The 14,037-nt window shown below is 49.4% G+C and overlaps 1 protein-coding gene across 2 annotated transcripts in view; it reads left to right on the top strand.

The window, feature by feature from the left end:
* Positions 1-14,037, top strand: part of ZZZ3 (zinc finger ZZ-type containing 3) — a 40,044-nt gene that overhangs the window by 6,927 nt on the left and 19,080 nt on the right. Inside the window, exons 1-2 of one of the 2 annotated variants that reach the window (XM_040406787.1) lie at positions 6,486-6,536; positions 8,636-10,089. In XM_040406787.1, the coding sequence (XP_040262721.1) occupies positions 8,687-10,089 (1,403 nt within the window). In that variant the 5' untranslated portion in view covers positions 6,486-6,536; positions 8,636-8,686. Of the gene's footprint in view, positions 1-6,485; positions 6,537-8,635; positions 10,090-14,037 lie in introns of those variants that run through there. The other variant, XM_040406786.1, reaches the window with a different exon arrangement.

The following is a 14,037-nucleotide window of genomic DNA, read 5'->3' on the forward strand; positions in this document are numbered from 1 at the left end:
TATGATATAATACTTCAGTGTATACATAGTATATGATATAGTGTTTGTGTATACAGTGCAGTATGATATAGTGCTCCAGTGTGTACAGTGCTGTATAATGATATAGTGTTCCAGTGTATACAGTGCAGTATAATATAGTGCTTCAGTGTATACAGTGCTGTATAATGATAAAGTGTTCCAGTGTATACAGTGCAGTATGAGGGTTCCAGTTTATACAGTGCCGTATAATGGTATAGTGTTCCAGTGTGTACAGTGCAGTATGATATAGTGCTCCAGTGTGTACAGTGCTGTATAATGGTATAGTGCTCCAGTGTTTACAGTGCTGTATAATGATATAATGCTCCAGTGTATACAGTGCAGTATGAGTGTTCCAGTGTATACAGTGCAGTATAATGATAGTGATCCAGTGTGTACAGTGCTGTATAATGATAGTGCTCCAGTGTGTACAGTGTTGTATAATGATATAGTGCTCCAGTGTATACAGTGCAGTATGATATAGTGCTCCAGTGTGTACAGCGCTGTATAATGATATAGTGCTCCAGTGTATACAGTGCAGTATAATGATAGTGTTCCAGTGTATACAATGTAGTATGATATAATGCTCCAGTGTATACATAGTATATTATATAGTGTTTGTGTATACAGTGCAGTATGATATAGTGCTCCAGTGTGTACAGTGCTGTATAATGATATAGTGCTCCAGTGTATATAGTGCTCCAGTGTGTACAGTGCTGTATAATGATAGTGTTCCAGTGTATACAGTGCAGTATAGTGTTCCAGTGTATACAGTGCAGTATAATATATTGCTTCAGTGTATACAGTGCAGTATAATGGTGTAGTGCTTCAGTGTATACAGTGCAGTATAATATAGTGTTCTAGTGTGTACAGTGCAGTATAATGATATAGTGTTCCAGTGTATACAGTTCAGTATATAGTGTTCCAGTGTATACACTGCAGTATAATATAGTGCTTCAGTGTATACAGTGCTGTATAATGGCAGTGTTCCAGTGTGTACAGTGCAGTATGATATAGTGTTACAGTGTGTGCAGTATAATGATATAGTGCTCCAGTGTATATAGTGCAGTATAATATAGTGTTCCAGTGTGTACAGTGCAGTATGATATAGTGCTCCAGTGTGTACAGTGCTGTATAATAGTATCGTGCTCCAGTGTGTACAGTGCAGTATAATGGTATAATGCTCCAGTGTATACAGTGCAGTATGATATAGTGCTCCAGTGTATACAGTGTAGTATAATTATATAGTGCTCCAGTGTATACAGTGCAGTATAATGATACCGTGCTCCAATGTATACAGTACAGTATGATATAATTCTCCAGTGTATACAGTGCAGTATAATGTTCCAGTGTGTACAGTGCAGGATGACAGTGTTCCAGTGTATACAGTGCAGTATGAGATAGTGCCCCAGTGTGTACAGTGCAGTATAATGGTATAATGCTTCAGTGTATACAGTGCAGTATAATGATCCAGTGTATACAGTTCAGTATAATGATCCAGTGTAAACAGTGCAGTATATGATATAGTGTTCCAGTGTTTACAGTGCAGTATAATGGTATAATGATCCAGTGTGTACAGTGCAGTATAATGATCCAGTGTATACAGTGCAGTATAATGATCCAGTGTATACAGTGCAGTATAATGATAGTGTATACAGTGCAGTATAATGATATAGTGCTCCAGTGTATACAGTGTAGTATAATGATATCGTGCTCCAGTGTGTACAGTGTAGTATAATGATATCGTGCTCCAGTGTGTACAGTGCTGTATAATGGTATAGTGCTCCAGTGTTTACAGTGCTGTATAATGATATAGTGCTCCAGTGTATACAGTGCAGTATAATTATATAGTGCTCCAGTGTATACAGTGCAGTATAATGATATAGTACTCCAGTATATACAGTGCAGTATAATAATAGTGTTCGAGTGTATACAGTGCAGTATAATGATAGTGTTCCAGTGAATACAGTGCAGTATATGATATAGTGTTCCAGTGAATACAGCGCAGTATATGATATAGTGCTCCAGTGTATACAGTGCAGTATAATGATATAGTGATCCAGTGTATACAATGTAGTATGATATAATGCTCCAGTGTATACATAGTATATGATATAGTGTTTTAGTGTATACATTGCAGTATGATATAGTGCTCCAGTGTGTACAGTGCTGTATAATGATATAGTGCTCCAGTGTATACAGTGCAGTATAATAGTGCTCCAGTGTATACAGTACAGTATAATGATATAGTGCTCCAGTGTATACAGTGCAGTATAATGATATAGTGCTCCAGTGTATACAGTGCAGTATAATGATAGTGCTCCAATGTATACAGTGCAGTATGATATAATTATCCAGTGTATACAGTGCAGTATAATGTAATGTTCCAGTGTGTATAGTGCAGTATGAGTGCCCCAGTGTATACAGTGCAGTATGATATAGTGCCCCAGTGTGTACAGTGCTGTATAATGGTATAGTGCTCCAGTGTTTACAGTGCTGTATAATGATATAATGCTCCAGTGCATACAGTGCAGTGTAATGATATAGGGCTCCAGTGTGTACAGTGCTGTATAATAGTATAGTGCTCCAGTGTATACAGTGCATTATAATGATATAGTACTCCAGTGTATACAGTGCAGTATAATGATATAGTGCTCCAGTGTGTACAGTGCTGTATAATATAGTGCTCCAGTGTATACAGTGCAGTATAATGAGGGTTCCAGTGTATACATTGCCGTATAATGGTATAGTGCTTCAGTGTATACAGTGCATTATAATGATATAGTACTCCAGTGTATACAGTGCAGTATAATGATATAGTGCTCCAGTGTGTACAGTGCAGTATAATATAGTGTTCTAGTGTGTACTGTGCAGCATAATGAGTGTTCCAGTGTATACAGTGCCGTATAATGGTATAGTGCTCCAGTGTATACAGTGCAGTATAATGATACAGTTCTCCAATGTACACAGTGCCGTATAATGATAGTGTTCCAGTGTATTCAGTGCAGTATGATACAGTGCAGTATAATGATATAATTCTCGTGTATACAGTGCAGTATAATGATAATGTTCCAGTGTATACAGTGCAGTATAATGATAGTGTTCCAGTGTATACAGTGCAGTATAATTTATCTAATGCTCCAGTGTATACAGTGCATGTATTATGAGGTTGAGTTTACTTTTTATTCTGGATGGAAGGGAGTGGGACTGCAGGATCAGACTACACGGGGTACTCTGTTACCATAGTAACACATGCCTTTTGCGAGCTGTAGACAGAAAATGATATGTTTTTAGATGCATTTGTGACTCTAGCCCTTAGGCTGGGTTCACACGGGCGTTGCGGGAAAATGTGCGGGTGCATTGCGGGAACACCCACGATTTTTCCGCGCGAGTGCAAAACATTGTAATGCGTTTTGCACGCGCGTGAGAAAAATCGCGCATGTTTGGTACCCGAACTTCTTCACAGAAGTTCGGGCTTGGGATCGGTGTTCTGTAGATTGTATTATTTTCCATTATAACATGGTTATAAGGGAAAATAATAGCATTCTGAATACAGAATGCATAGTAAAACAGCGCTGGAGGGGTTAAAAAAAATAAAAAAAATAATTTAACTCACCTTAGTCCACTTGATCGCGCAGCCCAGCATCTCCTTCTGTCTCCTTTGTTGAATAGGACCTGTGGTAAGCATTAATTACAGGAACAGGACCTTTGATGACGTCACTCCGGTCATCACATGATCCATCACTATGGTAAAAGATCATGTGACGGACCATGTGATGACCGGAGTCATCAAAGGTCCTGTTCCTGTAATTAATGCTTACCACAGGTCCTATTCAACAAAGGAGACAGAAGGAGATGCCGGGCATCGCGATCAAGTGGACTAAGGTGAGTTAAATTATTTATTTTAACCCCTCCAGCGCTGTTTTACTATGCATTCTGTATTCAGAATGCTATTATTTTCCCTTATAACCATGTTATAAGGGAAAATAATAATGATCGGGTCTCCATCCCGATCGTCTCCTAGCAACCGTGCGTGAAAATCGCACCGCATCCGCAGTTGCTTGCGGATGCTTGCGATTTTCACGCAGCCCCATTCACTTCTATGGGGCCTGCGTTGCGTGAAAAACGCTGAATATAGAGCATGCTGCGATTTTCACGCAACGCACAAGTGATGCGTGAAAATCACTGCTCATGTGAACAGCCCTATAGAAATAAATGGGTCGGTATTCAGTGCAGGTGCAATGCGCTCACCTCACGCATCGCATCCGCGCGGAATACTCGCCCGTGTGAAAGGGGCCTTAGAGTTGTCAACTCCCGTGGTGAGAAGATGCGTCCCATTAAAAACAAAAAACACTCCCCTGTCTACTACCTGGCTGTCTACTCCACCTGTGAAATGCCTGGCTGCCTGTCTCACCTGCGCCCTCCCAGCCTGCCTGCTCCAGCCGCGCCCTCCCAGCCTGCCTGCTCCAGCCGCGCCCTCCCAGCCTGCCTGCTCCAGCCGCGCCCTCCCAGCCTGCCTGCTCCAGCCGCGCCCTCCCAGCCTGCCTGCTCCAGCCGCGCCCTCCCAGCCTGCCTGCTCCAGCCGCGCCCTCCCAGCCTGCCTGCTCCAGCCGCGCCCTCCCAGCCTGCCTGCTCCAGCCGCGCCCTCCCAGCCTGCCTGCTCCAGCCGCGCCCTCCCAGCCTGCCTGCTCCAGCCGCGCCCTCCCAGCCTGCCTGCTCCAGCCGCGCCCTCCCAGCCTGCCTGCTCCAGCCGCGCCCTCCCAGCCTGCCTGCTCCAGCCGCGCCCTCCCAGCCTGCCTGCTCCAGCCGCGCCCTCCCAGCCTGCCTGCTCCAGCCGCGCCCTCCCAGCCTGCCTGCTCCAGCCGCGCCCTCCCAGCCTGCCTGCTCCAGCCGCGCCCTGCCCCCTCCCTCCCTGCTCCACCTGCCTCCCTCCCTGCTCCACCTGCCTCCCTCCCTCCCTGCTCCACCTGCCTCCCTCCCTCCCTGCTCCACCTGCCTCCCTCCCTCCCTGCTCCACCTGCCTCCCTCCCTCCCTGCTCCACCTGCCTCCCTCCCTCCCTGCTTCACCTGCCTCCCTCCCTCCCTGCTCCACCTGCCTCCCTCCCTCCCTGCTCCACCTGCCCCCCTCCCTCCCTCCCTGCTCCACCTGCCCCCCTCCCTCCCTGCTCCACCTGCCCCCCTCCCTCCCTGCTCCACCTGCCCCCCTCCCTCCCTGCTCCACCTGCCCCCCTCCCTCCCTGCTCCACCTGCCCCCCTCCCTCCCTCCCTGCTCCACCTGCCCCCCTCCCTCCCTCCCTGCTCCACCTGCCCCCCTCCCTCCCTCCCTGCTCCACCTGCCCCCCTCCCTCCCTCCCTGCTCCACCTGCCCCCCTCCCTCCCTGCCCCACTTGCCCCCTCCCTCCCTGTCTGCCCCACTTGCCCCCTCCCTCCCTGTCTGCCCCACTTGCCCCCTCCCTCCCTGTCTGCCCCACTTGCCCCCTCCCTCCCTGTCTGCCCCACTTGCCCCCTCCCTCCCTCCCCACTTGCCCCCTCCCTCCCTCCCCACTTGCCCCCTCCCTCCCTCCCCACTTGCCCCCTCCCTCCCCACTTGCCCCCTCCCTCCCTGTCTGCCCCACTTGCCCCCTCCCTCCCTGCCCCACTTGCCCCCTCCCTCCCTCCCCACTTGCCCCCTCCCTCCCTCCCCACTTGCCCCCTCCCTCCCTCCCCACTTGCCCCCTCCCTCCCCACTTGCCCCCTCCCTCCCCACTTGCCCCCTCCCTCCCTGTCTGCCCCACTTGCCCCCTCCCTCCCTGTCTGCCCCACTTGCCCCCTCCCTCCCTGTCTGCCCCACTTGCCCCCTCCCTCCCTGTCTGCCCCACTTGCCCCCTCCCTCCCTGTCTGCCCCACTTGCCCCCTCCCTCCCTGTCTGCCCCACTTGCCCCCTCCCTCCCTGTCTGCTTCACCGCTGTGAGTAGGTGAAGCCTCCTGGCCCCGCCCACCTGGTGCTGGAAGCATGGCTCTAGCCTCCCGGACTGGGGATAAGCTCAGCCTTATCTCCGGAAGCGACCGAGTCTACAAGACACACCCCCTATTTTGCTATGAGACTGTTGCTGTGTGCGTGCTTGGCTCCACCCACTTCATGTGGCCGCCGTGATTATATCAGTGCACGGCCATAACGGGGGGAGGAGTCAGCTTCAGATTGTTGCTATGTGTAAGCGTTGGCCCCGCCTACATGGTTAGCTGTTGCTGTGTAGGCTACACTGCAGAGCGGTAGGGGGAGGAGTCGGCGGTCTTGTTGCTGTGGGTGTGTCTGGTTCCGCCCACTTAGCCTCAGTAGCCTTCCCTTTGCTGTCTCGGAAAAGAAACTGATTGGCTGTCCTTGTAAGGGGTTCCCGTCCACTATGTAGGCGGAGCCTAACTGCTGCCTGAATTTATTAGCATAATGGGGTGGAGTCTGTGATCTGTGCCTTCTGCTCTCGCGAGATTTCTCCCCTCTCGCGGGAACATGTTGGGAAGACATGTCCGGGGGAGTTAAGAGGGAGGTGAGGAGCGGGACCGGTGATAGGGTGGAGCGTGCGTCTATGTATAACGCGGGTGTCACATGGAGGGAGGGACGCGGGTGGAGGGAGGACTGACACCCGTGACACTACGTACCTGGCGTGAGAGGCTTCAGGATGGAGGGGGCGTGGCCGCTAGAGGCTGTGGGCGTGGCCTGTATGTATGTATGTGTGTGTGTGGCGCCTGGGAAAGTTGGGGGTCCACAGTGATGGGTGCTCTGTAGCCCTGCTGGAGGGGCAACCTATGGGTGCTGTGAAGCTGAAAACCGCAGAACTACAACTCCCAGCATGGTTTAGTTTTCAGGGCATGCTGGGAGTTGTCGTTTTGCAGCTGCAGGTTGCACCTGGTGTGAGTAGTCACATTCCGCTCAGGTGTAGAGGGGAGACAAGCAGCTGCCGCGCACATCTGGCGCCCCTGATCTCCGGGAGGACACGCCCAATAACACAGGTCTAACTTGTCGCCCCCTCATTTCTCCTGTCTGTCGTTAGGAAAGTCGGCCAATGTTCCGTAGGTGGGGGTCCCACTCCTGTCTCCAGAACAGGGCCCCCCGAACTGAAGGAGAGCTCACTGCGCAAGCGCGGCTTACCGCTCTGTTCACTGGTATGGGACTGCCGGAAATAACCGAACGCTCTGCTATGTTCAGACCTCCCATAAAAGTGAATGGAGGATGGCCGCGCGTGCAGTGTGGGGGTCCAGAGGCAGGACTCTGACATTGGTGACGTCTCCTAATGATATACCGCCCATGTCGGACGTGTCCTCTGACTCCTGGCAGGGCAGTGACCTGTATCGGCGCCTGAGTTTTCCCACTTTATGCACACACTTTGCTGAAACGGCAGGAAAGTAAATCTGTGGTGCGTGAAAATCCTGCGCCGATCGCTGTAAAAACTTGTCAGGAGTCCGGTAGGCTTGATTTCAGAATCGCTGCGGTGCTACCAACACATGGTTTTCTGGGACTCGTATATTGGTGGGAGAGGTCATCGATATCTGATCGGTGGGGGTCCGACTCCCGGTACGTTCCTCAGTCACATGGTCTGTGTGCAGCTCAGTCCCATTCAAGTGAATGCACCTAGGCTGCAGTACCGAGCACGGCCATTCCTACATGGCGGGGATGGTGACCGGTCTGCTTTATATCTGACCAAGTGATGGTACCGGTAGTGTTTGCACCAGGCAGTGCATGCAGTTTGGGGTGGCTTGTCCCTTCTGCTGCTTCTTTATATCGTTTGGTTTTTAGGTCCAAAAATCTTATTTTCAGAATTTAGTTATATATCAGTGGGATTTTATTTTTTGGGATACAGAATTTCAAATCCCCCGGCGTGCAATACAATTCTGGATCTATGCAGCCACCACTAGGGGGAGCTTCGTGCATACAGAGCTATTATTGAGCTCAATGGGAGCTGTGTAAATCGGGATGCATTGAGCTCCCTCTAGTGGTGACTTCAGGCATTTAGCATGGCATATAACTATGGCAATGCACAGTATATGGAGCTCCGACCTGTACCTAGCAGTGAGATGTTTAAAGTCAGAGTTGCCCTTTAGATAAGCATCCGCTGGATCATATTGGCAAGCTACCGGCATTTATAGGGCAGCACATTGGGCATCTCCCAGCTCCATTCACCTCTATTTTTCAAGAAAAGCCAAACAAGTGTGCATGCTGGGAGTTGTAGTTTCACAACAACTTGGAGTGTCAGAGTTTGCTAATTCATGCCACACGGGGGAATTTTATAAGAATATTTTGCAGTGTGCTGCCCTATAAATGCCATTTGCTTGCTGATATGGTTCAGATCTAAAGGGCAACTCTGACTTTAAACATCTCTCTGCTAGGTACAGGTTAGAGCTCCATATACTGTGCATCGCCATAGCTAGACTATGACATGCTAAATGCCTGCAGCCACCACTAGAGGGAGCTCAATGCACCCCGATTTACACAGCTCCCACTGAGCTCAATTATAACTCTGTTTGCAGGAAGCTCCCCCTAGTGGTGGCTGCAGAGATCTGGAATTGCAGGTTATGATGACTATATATACGTATGCGTTTCTACGCATAGATTTCCCAGACCGGACTAACTTGTCTTTTGTTTTTCCAGGTTTCCCAATGAGAGGATCATGTCGATCTCACAGTCGGGGTGATCCATAGCATGGCTGCTTCTCGATCGACTCGCGTCACAAGATCTACCGTGGGGTTAAACGGACTGGACGAAAGCTTCTGTGGGCGCACACTGAGGAACCGCAGCATCGCTCACCAGGACGAGGTCGTCCCCCCGTCGCTTCTACGATCCAGATCGCCCAAGAAAAGGCCCGAACCTGCCCCGGTCCAAAAGGCAACCATCCCCAAGGGCGGCGAGGTGAAGCAGTCGGCTCCTCGGGAACCTTGGGTAAGCCCAAGAAAGAGGGGGCTGTCTGTTTCCGAGAAGGACAGCAACGAGAAAGACAGCGTGGAAAACAGCGACAAAAAGTCCAGCTCCCCGCTGTCGCCCGTGCTAAAGAAAATCAAGCGTTACCTGCGCTCGGAGGAACCCGGCAGCCCGGAGGACGAATCGCCCAGTACATTGCCAAAAGAGCCTTTGGAAAGGAGGAACTCCGAATCTGACAATGAAGCAGAGACTCCCCGCCCTAAACGAACTCATCGATGTCTTTTACTGGATGATAGTTACCAAAGGGAAGTCAAAACGGACGCGGAGCCCGAGGAAATCCTGAAAAACGCCCTCCCTGATGGGGGCGTGCTCAACCATCAGGCCGTCAATGGTATTGACAACGAGACTGCTGCTGCTGCTGTAAATTGTAATAATTGCCCGTCAGACGGGGGTATTAAACAGAACAGTACGAGCACGTTCCCTCCCCCCAAGGAGTTAATCGTATCGGAGAATGGGAGCCTGCTAACTCCTTGCCCCGCTCCCAGCAAAAAGGACGTGCAATCAGACCATAATGTGCCTTGCACGCACTCCGAGGAGCAGGCCCGGGACCATGAAATAGTTAATAACTGCATAAACCAGACCAATGAAGCGGCGGGGCCCCTCGGCACGGACCCGCTGTCGACTGTACGGGACTCCGAGGAGGAGCTAGACGTCGTTGGCGACGTAGGCCTCTCAAAGGAACAAAACCGCGCCCCGAGCCCCGCTCAGGACAAGTCAGCGGAGATGGATTCCCCAGGGTCGGAGGCCGCGGCCTCTCCGGAGACTTGCTTCTCGGACACTCAAGAGCATAGATATACTTTAAGAACTTCGCCAAGGAGGCCCGCGTCCGTCAGAGACAGCCCGCCGTTGTGCGGGGAGAACGGGCAGGTGGAGGAGGTTGGCGGCGAGTACAGCGGCAGCAGCAGTGCCGCCACCATGAACGGCTCCGGGATTAATCTGGAAGATGCCGGTCATGATGACAAAAGGCAGAGCTGCCCCGTAGAGTGTTCACAGGAGAAGCCCGCCGCCGAACGCGCCGCCGCGTCCAGCAGGGAGAGCGGCAGCGCGCAGCCCGCGGAGGAGGAGGACGAAGAACCCGATGTCTATTTCTTCGAGTCCGATCACGTGGCGTTGAAACACAACAAAGAGTATGTGTCGCCATGGTAACCCGGTAGCCCTCTATTGTTTCAGGGCCTGGAGGCTTCCATACATTTCGTTTGCCGTCGTCCATGGGACCATGTAGAGGTCAGGTAGTGGTGGAGACTTCTTCTCCGCAGCTCGGGAAATATGTGGCCGACTCGCTGTGTTGTTTTTAGTGACCGCCGTGGGCCAGTTTTTATGATTGCATTTTACTTATTTTGAGCCAAAAATAATTTTTTCAATTGGTCTTTATTAAAAATTTTCAGCAGTGTTTGTCATCAAGGGTTAACTTTGCCTAGCATCCTAATTTCACTTTCACTTTATGTTATCTGCTGACCACCTATATCCCTTATCTCGGAGCTACTAATGGCTTATTAAGGTCCCTTTACTCTGGTCAATTAAGTAGATGATTGTCTCGAAGGGAAGGAACAAGCACCTGCTCGTCAGTGGAGGAGACCACTGCTATTACATGCAGCGATCTCCTCCACAGTACTGGGGGGAGCGATGGCTAATGCCAACTCGTGTTTAGACAGCATGATCTGCTGCCAGCAAATGAAGATTTAGGTGACCGCAACAACGATCTTATTACCCGAAGGACGACCTTTTTTTTATAATTTTTTTACCAAATAATCGGCGGCAGATTATCGCTAACGAGTGTCCGTACAAACACTTAAACGGGGTTTCCAATCGCAGACAATGGGGGCATATCGCTAGGATGCACATCGGTGGGACCCGCACCTATATTGAGAACGCAGCCCCAAAAGTTGTGGAGGGTGCACTGCGCATGCGCAGCCATCCTCCATTCATTTCTATGGGGTGGTCGAAAATAGCTGAGCACTGGCCTGGCTATTTCCGCCGGCCCCATAGGAATGAGTGGGAGCGGTGGCCACGCAAGCGTGTTGCGCTCCCGTTCACCTGTATTGGGAGAGCGCTTGGTGGTGGCTGGACCCAGGGAAACCCGAGGTCCTCCAGCCAACACTCTTCCCCCCCCCCCCCCTCCGTTCTTGGCGTAGGTCCCAGAGGTGGGACCCGCATCTATCAGACAATAGGGGCATATCCTATCAATATGCCCCCATTGTTTGTAATGGGAATACCCCTTTAAGCCATATTCTTATCTGTAAGTTACAAATTGAGCTATGATGAGGGTTTATGAGTTGGCAGGAAATCGGAGATAAGGCGCCATCAGCTGGAGACAGTATAAACACAGAGCCTGCTACTAGAGAATCTCAGGACAGTACAGAGAAAGGGGCTGAACATTTTTAATAAAGACTAATTGGAAAAAGTGATTTTTTGTTCAAATTGAGTAAAATGCAATAATAATAATGAAGCTGTGCATAGCCTGTAAAGAAAAAAACCAATAGTTTTATATATATACAGAGGAGACGACGCGCTGTGAAGAGCAAGCAGTGCTGCACAGCCCCTTTATCTATTGCATGTCACATATCAAAATAACTGACGCACAGTGGCGGAAAAAAATACAGTTTTTATTTTGCCTCCCTAAAAATAAAAAAATAAAAAGTACAACTAATTAATCTAAAAAATTGCTCGGGTTATTAAAGGGGCAGTGCAGGATTTTGATATTGATTGCCTGTCCTAAGGATAGATTACCAATGTCAGATTAGTGGGGGTCCGACTCCCCCCGCCGATCAGCTGTTCGGTGGGTTTACACCGCTCCATCCATCGTGTAGTGGAGGCAACTGGTTCCCATTCACTTCAGTAGGAGCAGCGCTGCCGTAACCAGCTGCACAATGGATTGTTATGATGTCACAACTAAACAGCTGATCAGCGGCGGTGCCGGGTGACCCCCACCACCGATCTGATGGCCTGTCCTGAGGGTCCGCATCAATATCAAAATTCTAAACCTTCTGATGATCGTTAGTAAAGCTCTTCATCAGGGCCGTGGGGTCGGAGAATGACTTGGGCATCTTTTTTTTTTCTTTTGGAATTTTGTCATGCTCTGCCCAGTGTATATGTTTTTACATGTTGTTTTTTAATTATTTTTTACAACTTAAAGGTGTATTCTCTTATCAACACTTATGGTATATCGCTAGGATATGCCACTAATGGCAGATAGGTGCAGGTCCCACCAGTGGCACTCGCTCCTGTCCCCAAAATGAAGGGCAGCGCATGTGTACAGCATCCTCTCCATTAGCCGAGGGAGCGCCGCCATCTCTCCCTTCAGCGCTACGGATCTGCCGGAAAATGGCCAAACCAGCGCCCAACTGTTTTCAGAACACTTTTTCATAGCCGCACATGCGCAGTGCGCCGCGCACCGCTCTCCCTTCATTTCGGGGGCCCTGTTCTGGAGATGGGAGCGAGTCAGAGAGCTGGGACCTGCTCATATCTGACATTGGTGGCATATCCTAGCTATACCTTAAGTGTTGATATGGAAAAAAAACCTTTAAGGACTGCCTGATATACAGCAGGCAGTCTCCGCACTGATATATGTTCTGCACAGGTTTAAAGGGATACCCAAAGGATCAGGCAAAATGTATGCTAACTGATGGCATTAGTAAGACTGATCAGGATCCTGATCAGTCTTAAAAATGCCTGATCAGTCGAAAAAATGCATTGAAATGCGGGATCCGTCTTTCACGTGTCATCCGGCAAAAACGGATCCGGCATTTATTTTTTCACCTTTTTTTCAGTCTGCGCATACCAGAAAGGACGGATCCGGTATTCTGAATGCCGGATCCGGCACTAATACATTCCTATGGGAAAAAATCCGGCATTCAGGCAAGTCTTCAGTTTTTTTAGCCGGAGATAAAACCGTAGCATGCTACGGTTTTCTCTTTTGCCTGATCAGTCAAAACGACTGAACTGAAGACATCCTGATGCAAACTGAACGGATTGCTCTCCATTCAGAATGCATTGGGATAAAACTGATCAGTTCTTTTCCGATATAGAGCCCCTAGGACGGAACTCAGTGCCGGAAAAGAACAACGCAAGTGTGAAAGTAGCCTAATCCGTTCAGGATGTCTTCAGTTCAGTCATTTTGACTGATCAGGCAAAAGAGAAAACCGTAGCATGCTACGGTTTTATCTCCGGCGAAAAAAACTGAAGACTTGCCTGAATGCCGGATCCGACATTTTTTTCCATAGGAATGTATTAGTGCCGGATCCGGCATTCAAAATGCCGGATCCGTCCTTCCGGTCTGCGCATGCGCAGACCTTTAAAAATGAGGGGGAAAAAAAATACCGGATCCGTTTTGCCTGATGACACCGGAAAAACGGATCCAGTATTGCAATGCATTTTTCTGACTGATCAGGCATTTTTCAGACTGAAAAATGCCTGATCAGTCAGAAAAAATGACATCCGTTTGCATATCAGGCAGTCAGTTCAGGCAACGGAACTGCCTGCCGGAATCAAACAACGCAAGTGTGAAAGTACCCTAACCAGTGTGCGTAGCGGGTTTTATCCAGGATTGTTATACGATCGTGGCGTCGCATCCCCGCTTCTTACCTTCCAGCTGCACATGACAATCCCCCCGACTCCCCTGTCCGTTCCCCATGACACATGTGCGTTAGTAAATACTTGCGTTTCCCATTAAGAAACAATTTTCTTAGAACTGCTTTGTGCCAAACCTCTGTTATTCCTCCTGGAAATGTTTTACGAATGGTAGCTGCCATTTCACTTGTCAGTAAGGTTGTGGTTAGGAACTCATCTTGTCAGACTGTGTAGGGGCAGACCATTTTGGGCGAGGGAATGGTGACGCCCTGTTTAATTTTAAAGGTGATGTACACCATGGGGGATTTTTATTTATTTATCGCATTTTACTCATTTTCAGCTAAAAATATATATTTTTTTTTTGGTTGGTCCTTTTATCCCATTTCTGGGATACAAGGGTTAAAAATAGGTCTGTTTGCAAGCTGTCGCAGTCTGTTTTCTTTGAATCCCATCATCTGACGTTTCATGTGTAGCTCTTATCTCTTACCAAATTCGTATCCGTTTGACAA

Source organism: Bufo bufo, chromosome 9 (genome assembly GCF_905171765.1).
Source record: "Bufo bufo chromosome 9, aBufBuf1.1, whole genome shotgun sequence".
Lineage (NCBI taxonomy): Eukaryota > Metazoa > Chordata > Amphibia > Anura > Bufonidae > Bufo > Bufo bufo.